A 13,700-nucleotide genomic window follows, 5' to 3' on the forward strand; every position below is an offset into this window, starting at 1 on the left:
CAAAATGACCCGAAAGAAGGCTGAGGGTTAATAAGCCGCTGTAAGATTACAAATGTATTGATGTTTGAAATATATTGTGGAACAGTTTAAGGTAAAGATTGATTACATTCTAACATGATCAAGTTAATCAGCTCATGCGTTGGAGACATTAAGTCTTTTGTCTTTATGCACTTCCTGACCATTTAGCATAACAAGCTCAGAGATTGGTGATACTCTGTCTAGGCAGGTTTCCCAAAACCTGTATTTTCCAGGCCTGTTCCTGTTCTCTTCATTGTTTCTAAAATGCTTCACCTGGAGACTGGGCAGCTGGCCGAGGAAGAGCCGCAGATATCGCTCACTGCTGCGAATGCGGACGGACGCCCGCTCCGGCTCAAAGTTGGGACTGAGCAGGTTCTGGAACGGTTCGCTGGTGACGTCGTTCCCCAGGAGAGTGTAATAGAAGAAGAACTCGGAGCCCTCAATGGACAGCTTCGTGGAGCTGGAGATCAACTGAAGGACAGGAAATGTGTCAGGTTTTCTGCTGGAGTGCTGATTATTCCTCATATTCTCCATTGTTGCGGCTCCTCTCAGCTCAGAAACACTGACTGTGATAGAGCAGATTCTCTCTAATCATGACTAGGGGTGGGCGATATAGCCTCAAAATGATATCACGATATTTCAAGAATATTTGCGATAACGATATATAAAAAATATATATGGTTAATAAGTTTTATATGAGGATGTGTTTGATAATAAAGAGATATTAAATGCACAATAATCCACGCAAGAGACGCTGTTTCCAACTTCAAGGCGGCTTATGCGTGTGTGCTGCGAAATGACTTGCACTTTAGACTTTGTGTGCGCGTCTAAACCATCAAATACAAAACAAATAGCCTGTGTCAGAATGACCGGATTGGAGAGTAGTTACTTTAACAGTTTCTATCTTAAATGGGCGTAAATAGTTTGGAGAAATAGGAGAATATGATATTATTAGTTCTGCATTCGGTCTTAAAGGGGCAGCGTCTAATAAACCTGCTGACGATTGAGCCATTCATTTAAATCAAACAAGAGGCAAAGATAAAATATTCACATCTCTTGAATGAATAACTTTAGCTTTTATAAGCATTAATCTTTCAATTTATACAGTGAAAACTATGCAGTGTTATTTTACATTTCATTACTTTATTAGATTTCTTTGTAGGTTTGTTCTTTACTGTAATATTAAAGTTAGCAGATCTTCCGAATGCTGCACACTGGTCCATTTACGAATAGATGTTTTATATTTTTGTTCAAACATTGCCGTTTCTTTTGCTATAGATATTTTACTTTTCAGATTATAAAGCCATGTTAATTATGTTCTTAATTATGTTTTTTTTTTCATAAAAAAAAAAAAATATATATATACAGTATAATAAAAAGAACTGATAAGAATACTGTTAAAGTACCGGATCGATAAGCAGTATGGGTAAGAGTAGTAATACCGTTAAAACCTTAATGATACCCATCCCTATTAGTAATACAGTGGAAATTAGTAGATTTGGTTAGCATGTTGATTTACGGTGTGCGCCCCTAAAATTTTCAGTTGGGGGCCATTGTGCTCCTGGTGAAAAAAGTTAGTCTGGAGCCCTGGTCAATGTTATCCTCCCGGTCAAATATTGCGCTGTAAACATCAATAGCAGCTTTAAAGGGTTAGTTCACCCAAAAATGTAAATTGTGTCATTAATGACTGAGCCTCATGTGGTTGGACACCCGTCAGACCTCCGTTCATCTTCAGACACAAATGAAGATATTTTAGTGTAAATCTGATGCTCTGAAAGGCCTCCATTGGCTCAACTTTACACTCTCAAGACCCTTAAAAGACACTAAAGACTAAAGTTACAAAGTCCATCTCACTACAGCGGCTCTACAATAACTTTATGAAGACGAGAATAGTTTCTGTGCGCAAAAAAATCCTAAATAATGTTATGAATCAGTGAGTCGATTCAGCAGTTTGGAGCGTTATGAATCAGTGAGTCGATTCAGCGGTTTGGAGCGTTATGAATCAGTGAGTCGATTCAGCGGTTTGGAGCGTTATGAATCAGTGAGTCGATTCAGCAGTTTGGAGCGTTATGAATCAGTGAGTCGATTCAGCAGTTTGGAGCATTATGAATCAGTGAGTCGATTCAGCGGTTCAGAGCGTTATGAATCAGTGAGTCGATTCAGCGGTTCAGAGCGTTATGAATCAGTGAGTCGATTCAGCGGTTCAGAGCGTTATGAATCAGTGAGTCGATTCAGCGGTTTGAATCGCCAAATTTCAGCGGTTTGATATGCGATCCGAATCATGATTCGACTCACTGATTCATAACGATCCGAATCATGATTCGACTCACTGATTCATAACGCTTCGAAGCTTCATGATGCCGTGTTTTGAAATCGTCATCACTATATAAGTCGTTATTTAGGGTTTTTTTGCGCACAGAAACTATTCTCGTCTTCATAAAGTTATTGTAGAGCCGCTGTAGTGAGATGGACTTTGTAACTTTAGTCTTTAGTGTCTTTTAAGGGTCTTGAGAGTGTAAAGTTGAGCCAATGGAGGCCTTTCAGAGCATCAGCTTTACACTAAAATATCTTCATTTGTGTCTGAAGATGAACGGAGGTCTGACGGGTGTCCAACCACATGAGGCTCAGTCATTAATGACACAATTTACAGTTTTGGGTGAACTATCCCTTTAAGTTGTCAATGTTTAGTCAGTTGTCATGAGGGCTGACCTCTTGTAACCAAGTAGCTCCTTTTTAGGTACTAAGTCGTTATCGGAGGCTGACCAGCTGCTCTGTGCTTACTCTGACAGGTGTTGTTGTTGTGCGCGCTAGGGAACGTAAATGCGCCACACGCCATCACGTCGCTATATCATTGATATCGCGATATGCAGAGGTGGACAGTAGCTAAGTACATTTACTTGAGTATCTGTACTTTACTGGAGTATTATTTTTTAGGGATACTTTTACTTTAACTTCACTACATTTGAAAGACAAATATCATACTTTTTACTCCACTACATTTCTATCAAGGTCCTCGAAGTCGAAAGTCGTTTCTGTAGCAGCTTTGAAAGTCAATGGATGATTTTTTTCTTCTTTAAAAGTTTTCTTTTGTTGTTGTTTTTTCAGACAGCCTATCAGTAATCACTCTTGGTCATGTGAAGTTTCCCAACATTTTTTAACACTGATCAGTTTATAGCGAAATGGAAGAAGACGGTTCCTTGGCACAGTGTGTGCACCCATTGCAATATATTTAAAAAGTATGTTTCAGTTTTCTGAAAAGATTAAAGATTAGTTTAGTTGGCATACACTTTGATGCATGTCTCATAAAATGTTCAAAAATGTAAATGTCTTGGAGAAAGAGAAGAGTAAACAGTTGGGAGAATATCAGATGCGTATCAGTGTATAGGGTCCATGCATTCTGCCTTAAAGTGACAGCAGCTTTGTAACTTTCATACAAGAAATTGAACATTTCAATACTTGTATAAAAGTTACAACACTCTCTACAAATGTAAAGAAATGAGTTTAAGGTGGTCGTATGCTAGCGTGTCGGATGGAGCATCACTGACTGGCTTAAACCACCATGATGACAAAGAGTGCATTTATACAACAATAATAAAATAATGCATTGACATAAAAAAGGAAACTTACTTTTGATACTTAAATACTTTTAAAAACAAATACTTCTGAACTTTTACTTAAGTAAAAATCTGTTTATAGAACTTTCACTTGTAACGGAGTAATATTTGACCAGTAGTACTTTTACGTTTACTCAATAGAGTTGTGTGCTTTGTCCACCTCTGGCGATATGACACTTTTTTATCATGTAAAAATGTATACCGGTATTATCGTGGACGGTATGATATGGCACAGCCCTAATCATCACACACACACACACACACACACACACTGATGACATTACGAACCTGCTCCAGTTTAGTAGCAAACGCAACGGTCACCGCCAGCACAAACCCGTCCGCACAGAGATCCGCCGGGCCCACCTGATGGAAGCCCTCGTCCTCATTCAGAACCGCTCGCAGTTCAGCCGCTTCCAGAGGAACCAGCGCTGGAGAACCTGCGGGACAGAGCTCAGTCACTTCAGCAGCCTGGAGACGCTTCCCTGGGTTCATCACACTAACCAGTAGGGCTGGGTAAAAAATATAGATTTTAATCGATTCTCACTTTTACCAAACAATATCGATTCTTAAATGCCAAGAATCGATTAGGCATCCTCAGTTAAAGGGTTAGTTCACCCAAAAATGTAAATTGTGTCATTAATGACTGAGCCTCATGTGGTTGGACACCCGTCAGACCTCCGTTCATCTTCAGACACAAATGAAGATATTTTAGTGTAAATCTGATGCTCTGAAAGGCCTCCATTGGCTCAACTTTACACTCTCAAGACCCTTAAAAGACACTAAAGACTAAAGTTACAAAGTCCATCTCACTACAGCGGCTCTACAATAACTTTATGAAGACGAGAATAGTTTTTGTGCGCAAAAAAACGCCTAAAATAACGCCTAAATAACGACTTATATAGTGATGACGATTTCAAAACACGGCATCATGAAGCTTCGAAGCGTTATGAATCAGTGAGTCGATTCAGCGGTTCGTTATGAATCAGTAGGTGTTTCTCAATGTCAAGGATCCTTCCTCTGTAAGACTAGTCCTTCCAAGTCACTTCCTTCAGAGGCGAGGCTCCTCTTTAGCATTCGGAGAACAGGTAAATGGAACAGGCTAGCAAGTGCGCGTCAGCCTCATTACGTCAGTGAAAAGGTCCGTTAGCCATCAATAACGTAATTTGTATAACGGTTGTAATTTGTACTGGCATTTAAAAGTTAAACTTACTTACATTTACTACGGTTATAACTAATGTTTGGTAACGTAAATACTTACACTTGAAAGCATATTGCCCCGTTAACACTCCGCCAACGTCCGATATTTTGTATTTTTTGAACAAGATAGCAAAGCTGCGCGCATAGGATTGTGGGTGATTTGAGAACGCTAAGTGCGCGAAGTCTACTCGTATGCATCCTTTCCTGTATATGGCATATCTTTCGAACGAAGGACTCAGACCTTGGTTGAAATTCCGAGGATCCTCCACATTGGAACAGCCCTTCGACGGACGTCGATGACGTAGCATCCTCAGAATTCTGGCTTCCAAGGATCCTTCCTTGACATTGAGAAACGCCTAGTGACTCGATTCAGCGGTTCAGAGCGTTATGAATCAGCGAGTCGATTCAGCGGTTCAGAGCATTATGAATCAGCGAGTCGATTCAGCGGTTCAGAGCATTATGAATCAGCGAGTCGATTCAGCGGTTCAGAGCGTTATGAATCAGCGAGTCGATTCAGCGGTTCAGAGCGTTATGAATCAGCGAGTCTATTCAGTGGTTCAGAGCGTTATGAATCAGCGAGTCTATTCAGTGGTTCAGAGCATTATGAATCAGTGAGTCTATTCAGCGGTTCAGAGCGTTATGAATCAGTGAGTCGATTCAGCGGTTCAGAGCGTTATGAATCAGCGAGTCGATTCAGCGGTTCAGAGCGTTATGAATCAGTGAGTCGATTCAGCGGTTCAGAGCGTTATGAATCAGCGAATCGATTCAGCGGTTCAGAGCGTTATGAATCAGCGAGTCTATTCAGTGGTTCAGAGCGTTATGAATCAGCGAGTCTATTCAGTGGTTCAGAGCATTATGAATCAGTGAGTCTATTCAGCGGTTCAGAGCGTTATGAATCAGTGAGTCGATTCAGCGGTTCAGAGCGTTATGAATCAGCGAGTCGATTCAGCGGTTCAGAGCGTTATGAATCAGCGAGTCGATTCAGCGGTTCAGAGCGTTATGAATCAGCGAATTGATTCAGCGGTTCAGAGCGTTATGAATCAGCGAGTCGATTCAGCGGTTCAGAGCGTTATGAATCAGCGAGTCGATTCAGCGGTTTGGAGCATTATGAATCAGTGAGTCGATTCAGCGGTTTGGAGCATTATGAATCAGTGAGTCGATTCAGCGTTCCCATTCAGTCGGTCAACTCGGTACAACACATGACTATGGGATATAGCTCTCTAGCGCCATCTGCTGAAGACACCTTTATTCACGCCTGAAAGGCCAATGACGCATGACGACGTGGGCGGGGTCACGACCCACAGCATATAAATGCAGTCGTATGCGTCATTTCCCTTGTTCTTCAGCTCTTCACCGAGCTGCTTGAACACCATCACGCCACATTTTCGCAAGAAAAGCCCACGGTGGTGATTCTTGTCGAAATTAAGGAAAAAAGAGAAAGCTTGGCTAAAAGTTTAGCTTGGCTAACGAAAGCCTAATAAGTTTTTCTCAAACAAAATGTTGAAACTTATGCCACATTCACAAGATAATCCACAGTGATGACTCTTGTTAATGGAAAAGACATAAAAGAGAAGTTTTTGGCTTGAGTTTAGTACAACTAACAAATGGCTAATAAACTGTGTCATGATAAATATCTGAACAGGTTACGGATGGACTGTCAGCGGGACTTGGATTGCTGAGGCCTCTTCCCAGTCTTTGTCTAACTAGGCTGGACTAGATCTCTCCAACCCCAGTGTGTGTACGCTGTGCCCTACCGGCAGCTCTACCGTTCCTCTGGCGGGTCAGGGGTCGAACACGGCCCGCTCCTGTCTTCAGGTGCTGATCCAGATACGGCGATCGCCGGTTTTGGAGGCCAGGGAGAGTTGGGATGATCGGGTATAGACGAGGAGTGTCGGTGTAGCGTTCACGGGGTGATTCGGTCTCGCTAGAAGCGGGCGAGGAATGCTCTGATGATATATATTTTCAAACCGGGCAGATCGCGTCTCCCCGAGGTGGGTGAAAGTGAAGTGATGGCCCTTGCATTGATCCGTGTTGGAGAGCGGCAACAAAGTTTGTCGATAGTCCTGCCGTGATACAGAAGCTTGCGGGTTTGATTCCTGTAAAATCAGTGATGCAAACTCGCCTGCCGATCTATCCAGATTGGGCAGTAACCCAGCAAAATAGCGGGTTCAGTTTAAGTATGTTGTCAATAAAATGTGTGTTAAGCATACAAGACCTCATGTGTTGATTTGTTAAAACAATCAGAAGGCACTGGAACCTCTAACCTCACAGTCTGGCCATATGCCGACAGATGAGGATAATGCAGTGTTATGCAATTTACAGTGATGTTTGCAGAAGGAGTTCCACAGGTGATGCTTGGGAATCCTCGCTGTCTGCCTTGAACGGAGGCGCGTACGCGCACTAACAACACCATGGCTTCTTCGCACGATTCCAGTAGGGCTGACGGCTGCGGTTTCTCTCGCGCCCCCTCTGGTTTGGCGGAGTAATTGCAACTTCATTGTTCGAGAGGGGAAATCCGTGCTCTCCTCAGCAAAATGGCAATTCAAGTTGCCACAAGGGAAGATGGAGAAAGAGGTTTTTCAGCGTAAATTCCTCCTCCTCCTCCAAAAAAAAGAAAAGACTTGCAGCAGTTGAACAAACACTTTAGAGTGGTTAATGTGTCAAGTTCAGAAATGCTTGCAGTATGTCAAGTCAAGTCAAGTCAACTTTATTTATATAGCGCTTTTAACAATGTAGATTGTTTCAAAGCAGCTTTACAGTGTTAAACAGGAAAATAATGCAGCATAATTTTATTCAGCTGTATAGCCATTCTGGAAAAATGTCAAGTATCATACAGTGACAGTGTGGGCTTTAGATCAATAATTTGATCAGTCATTTAGTTTAAATGGTTAATTTAGTTTATTATTTAGATGTATTTCGATGTTTAGTTGAAAAATTTAGTGTCCCCAACTGAGCACGCCAAGCCAGAGGCAACAGTGGCAAGGAAACCAAAACCCCATCAGGTGACCTAATGGAGAAAAATAAACCTTGGGAGAAACCAGGCTCAGTCGGGGGGGCAGTTCTCCTCTGGCCAGAGGAGTCACCTGTCACCTGTTCTGCCCTCTGCATCCTCAGGATCGGCTTACATCGGTGTGTTTTTGCCCGACGCATCTTGCCACAATCCACCCGGAGCACAGAAAACATTTCTGAGGTCTCCGTCGATGGGCCTATATAGATCCCAATAGCCCCGCTCATATCTGAAAGATAAGCAGAAGCGGTGTTGGTTCTGCTGTGCCATCAGAGCATTATATTGTTCTCCTCTTTGGATGAAGTGCTCCTGGCTGCGGACAGCAGGGAACAAGCAGTGTTGTAAAACACATGCACTTGTTTTTCCATTTTACGAGCTCTGGGATTTTTCAGATAATCTCAAAAGGGGCTGTTATGTCTCGGTCTGTTATATCTTGGTCTGGGGATAGATTGAGAACCGAACAGAGGGCAGAGGACTTTTGCAGTACTGAGACTGCTGGGGCTCATGGTCTGGATAGCAGTAGTACGGCTGGATTCTCCTCTTTGTGTTTGCAGTTCCGGCGCTGGGCGTTCGGTAACTTGCTATATGCCATGTGACAGTTAAGCATGGTTCAGTAGCGCTGGGCGTTCAGACCATGGTCCCCTGGGGGTCCTAGATCTGTAAGCAGAAGGAATTCCCCTGGGCAGGGTTACGGCATGTTCATCAGTGATGACACACGTCACAACATGGACGAGAAACTCTGTATGAGGAGAGTGTTACAGAGTGTTACAACTATTCCATTTATGTGGAATAGTTCTCCTGGTGCTGAAACACTTGACCCAGCAGGGCAAGCATTATTCAGAATGGAAAATATGACAATGGTCGTATATATGTAGGCAAGGAGGTACTCCCTCTCTGCTGCAATTGGCATGGATGCTCTTGAAACAAGGCAGACCTGCGGTGGCTTATGCACTCTTGAATAGTGGTGCAGATCGGGTGCAGAAATGTGGATCTTTTTGCATCTGCAGAAAACATGCGCCGCCCGCTGTTTTCTTCATTATGGACTGGAGTGCCCCGTAGGGGGTGGATGTCCCAACACATATAGCCCAGGATTCTGCTGTATGCAGAAGGGTCCATCACTGATTTTGGTGGCATCTTGCTGGCCAGAGAAAAATAAATGGTACACAAGCATCATGGCATTGCTGTTGAGGACACACACCATGGTGTCTTCCCCTAGGCAGGAGGCAGATTCTGCACCCTCGGCCGGAACTGCGGTCTCTAAGGGCCGACATGTGGAGAGAGGGAGAATCTGACTATAGCTACAAAACAGGGCGCTTGCTTTCTGAAGCACACCGTGTTGTGTTGAAGTAGTGCATGTTTGAAGTTTGAAGCAGGTGAAAATCTGTATCACAGTGCCTGATTGATACTGTTTTCTTCTCTGAAGAAAAGTCACTCCCATTCCATGCTGGAAGTTTATTGGGCGACTGTTTTCGGCTTTCATGAGGGCATTAATGGTGCTGCGCTAAAGCGCGCATTTTGCGGTTCCTTAAGAGGGTCCTGGCATACTACGATTTTTGCTCCGTTTCGGGCACAGTCGACAGTGTGAGTTTTTCAAAGTATATCCTACTCCATTGGCCACATCAGTGGAAAGGTGCTTTTGGCGCATGTGCACTATCTAGTGCATTTTGGTTTTCGAGTGCTTTGGTTTTCAAGTGCTCTCTCTCTCCTCTCCACCTATAGTTGGTGTGTGGTGAGCGCGCTGGTGCCATTGTACTGTGACTGCCCTTGCATCATCCCAGTGGATGCTGAACACTGCTGGTGGTTGAGGAGAGACCCCTGACATGAGTGTAAAGCAGCTTTGAGTGTACAGTAGTACATAGGAAACGTGCTATATGATTCATGTCACTCGCACATGTGCTGTTGTATGCGCACCGTCCGCGGTCCCAAAGATTGGGCTGCACACGGACAGTGCGCGGCCATCTGCGGACTCTCCTGATGGCGATAATTACGTCACACGGACAGTGCGCGGCCATCTGCGGACTCTCCTGATGGCGATAATTACGTCACACGGACAGTGCGCGGCCGGTCGGGGAACTCTCGCGCTCCACTCCATCTGTTGAGAGTGTGAGCTGGTCACGGTATACTCCTTTGGCCAGGAAGGCCGGGTTTGGTTAATTTCCCGCATCCTGATGCGTCACACACGCAGTCGAATGAGCGCGGATGACCAAGTTCAATACATGTGCAGTATAATTGTTGTGACTCTTATGTCGCTTCTGTTTTTCTTGCACATGCGCTGTTGTATGCGCACCTTCCATGCATTCTCAAAAAAAAAAAAAAAAAATTTGGGCTGCATGCTGACAGGATACTTTGGGCTTGAGTGCAGATGGGTTCGGAATGCGTGCTTCTGAGTGAACTTTGTCCGCAAGTGGTCAAGTCACTCATACGCTGTGGCATGCGCACCAAAGGCCCTCCTGTTGACGAGATTTTACATCACACGAATGGTGCGCAGAACGCAGACATCCAAAGTATACCTGGAGCTTTAAGGTCAGCGTTTTTAGGCTCGTTACAAACTGTAATGGTCATGACCTGATGGTTGATCTGGAGGCTAGGTGTGAACTTCCTTTTAAGCCTTTAGAATCCTTGAATATAAGGATGATTCTTTGTCATGGATACTGGCACCAGCAAAGCATATTGGTTATCTCCATGCGCTATTGGTGCATCCCCTTTGCAGTTCGCACCCAAGCTGCATTTGGTGGTGTTGCATCCAAATGCGGCGTATATGCCTAAAGTCAGGTTGGGAGTATGCTCTCGCTCGAGCTGTCTGCCCTGTGAAATCTCTGACTCAAATCAGGATACTTGCTTTGTGCTTTGCGCCATTTGCGATTCGTACGCAGGTGCGTTCGGCAGTTGCAGGCTATGCACTCGCCTGACCAGCCTTTGGTCATGTTTTCCAGCTCAGCCAGTGGGAAGCCGCTAACTGCTACTCTGTTAATTATTATTTATATATAAATACACACACAAGCATGTATATATTTAAGAAATATTTGCATGTATATACACATTTATATAATCTATAATATATATAAATATAAATGTTTTATATATAAAAAATTATATTTTTTTCTTAAATATATACATGCTTGTGTGTGTAATAATTAACAGAGCACACACACATATATTATGTAAACACAAACTTTTATTTTGGATGCGATTAATCACGATTCATCTTTTGACAGCCCTATTACAAATCTGTAAATTTGTACCTTCAATATTAGTCGGCTAATGTAGTATCAACTGACTCCCATAGTTTACAACATTAGTTCAGAAATTTGTTTTCCTTGAGAAGATTTTCCATGTATTATACCTGATACATATCCAAAATAATCCATATTGAATTGAAATCGAATCGAATTGTGAAATTTGTGTCAATACCCAGCCCTAGTGACTTGAGACACCGTGTGTAAACACACACATGAAGCTTTGCAGAGAAGAGGGAAAGGGAAAGGGACAGATGAGTGGGACAGAGCTCAGTGACATTAGCATCCCGAGGGAAAGGAGGACAGGTGAGTGGGTGGAGTCGCTGCACCTGCTGTGGGCGGAGCCTGCTTCGCCCTGAACACCTGAGCCTGTGGTTTGCTGTCGTTCTCTAAGATGATCCCGATCAGGAGAGCAGGCTTGAGTTTGGTGTATTTGCTGCTCAGCAGAGGAAGCCATTTAGGAGCCTGGAGAACACAGAGCCGACCAATGAGGGACACTGGAGACATGACCAGCTATTAATGTGCTCATGAGTCTGATCATAACTCCAGTAATCAGTGTAATATTCCTCCAGTGTAGATCACACACACACACACACACACACACACACACACACACACACACACACACACACACACACACACACACACACACACACACACACACACACACACACACACACACACACACACACACACACACACACACACACACACACACACACTCCAGTGTAGATCATCTGTACACACACACACACACACTCACTCCAGTGTAGATCATCTGTACACACACACACACACACTCACTCCAGTGTAGATCAGCTGTACACACAAACACACACACACACACACACTCCAGTGTGTACAAATGATCTACACACACACACACTCCAGTGTAGATCATCTGTACACACACAGACACACACACTGCAGTGTAGATCATCTGTACACACACACACACACACACACACACACACACACACACTCCAGTGTGTACAAATGATCTACACTGGAGTGTGTGTGTGTGTGTGTGTGTGTGTGTGTGTGTGTCTGTGTGTGTGTGTGTGTGTGTGTGTGTACAAATGATCTACACTGGAGTGTGTGTGTCAGTGATGCGCGGGTTGATCCAAAATGAGCGGGTGCCCGCGGTTACGAGTCATCCAAAAATATTTTTAATGATATTCGGGTCACGGTCGGTCGGATCGTCAATAAATCCTTATTTACCTTTTGAATGTTGAGCGTTATTAACTTTTGAATAAATGCTGACGCGGGACAAAATGCCCGATTTCCCAAAACGTTGAACTGAGCAATGCCATTGTACCATTTTAATAGGCTACTTTTAAACGCATTTAAAGTCAGTTTTATGTATTTTCTGAGAGGGGGCGGGATTTTTGTTGGGAAAGTCGGGGGAGAGACGCACACTTCGATTAGACTGGATAAACACATGCAGCATCTTAATTGTTAAGAAAATTAAACGAAATAAATGAATAAATCAAGCCTATTACATAACACTAGGCTATATCATACAGCATTCAGAAAAATAACAGTTTGCGCTCCTAAGGGCTTTCACACTTTTCCAAATGTTTTCCAAATGTGGGCTGATGAATTCTTCAAGCCGGGTTGAAACATAAACATCGCGTTCATCAATAATATGCATCTGGAGCTGAAATGGAAAATGATGGGCCGCCTCAAGAACTTCCTGCTCTCGCCGCTGCACCTCTGAGCACCGCCAGGGCCTGAAACATTTTCTCAATGGCCCAATGACGCTACGATGAACATTTACTACTTTTAAAAAATGCGGGTCAGGAAGCGGGTCGGGTACAATATTTTCTTCTTTTTTTTTGCGGTCCGAGTTGCGGGCGGGTTAGTTGAAAACGTCGGTCGGGTGCGGGTTGTTTATACATTGACCCGCGCATCACTGGTGTGTGTGTATACAGATGATCTACACTGGAGTGTGTGTGTGTGTGTGTGTGTTAGTGCTGGGCGGTATATCGGTTCATACCGAATACCGGTATTTATTTTTTTTAGAATATTAATTTTGATGATACCGCAATACCGGTATTTGTCTCTTAAACAACGTTGGGAGCGCGGCGCAGCGCGTCATTGTTTGAGAGGGGACACATTTCACTGATGCACTGCAGCGAGAGCAGTCAGAGCACAGATGAGATCGCATTACAGCACAATCCTATTCTCTCACTCACTATTCCCTACGTTATCACTTTATTTGAAGGAGTGAATGAAAACCTGTGTGAAGTCTGACAGCGTTGTGTGTACATCGGCTGTACACTCGTTATTGCGGTATTGGGACAGAATGAGTGCACTCAATAACGTCCACTAGGGTTTCAGACACCACTACAAAGCGCTGTGCCCTCCAAATAATGCCCTATTTGAGGTAATGGGGGCGATTTCGGATTCAACTCTAGATTATTGTGGAGAATTCGAACTACACGCGGCGCGCGAGAGCGAGCGGTTTCTGCGCAGAGCCCCGCGATGAGTTTAACAGCGCTCTCCACATGGGTCATACAGCACTGATATAGACCAGAGCGAGCGCATTTACATTTTTTATGGACATATTTCATAAACTCTAGTGCTCTAGACATGAACCAGAAGCGTGTATGCGCACATATTTCA

At 43.7% G+C, this 13,700-nt stretch overlaps 1 protein-coding gene across 1 annotated transcript in view; it reads right to left on the bottom strand.

Moving 5' to 3' along the window:
* cep120 (centrosomal protein 120) overlaps nucleotides 1-13,700 on the bottom strand; it is a 75,713-nt gene that overhangs the window by 54,497 nt on the left and 7,516 nt on the right. Inside the window, exons 4-6 of the mRNA XM_079827543.1 lie at nucleotides 11,402-11,537; nucleotides 3,921-4,069; nucleotides 292-489 (exon numbers count right to left, since the gene is read on the bottom strand). Of these exons, the coding sequence (XP_079683669.1) occupies nucleotides 292-489; nucleotides 3,921-4,069; nucleotides 11,402-11,537 (483 nt within the window). The remainder of the gene's footprint in view (nucleotides 1-291; nucleotides 490-3,920; nucleotides 4,070-11,401; nucleotides 11,538-13,700) is intronic.

Source organism: Gobio gobio, assembly GCF_949357685.1.
Source record: "Gobio gobio genome assembly, chromosome: 10".
Taxonomy (NCBI): domain Eukaryota; kingdom Metazoa; phylum Chordata; class Actinopteri; order Cypriniformes; family Gobionidae; genus Gobio; species Gobio gobio.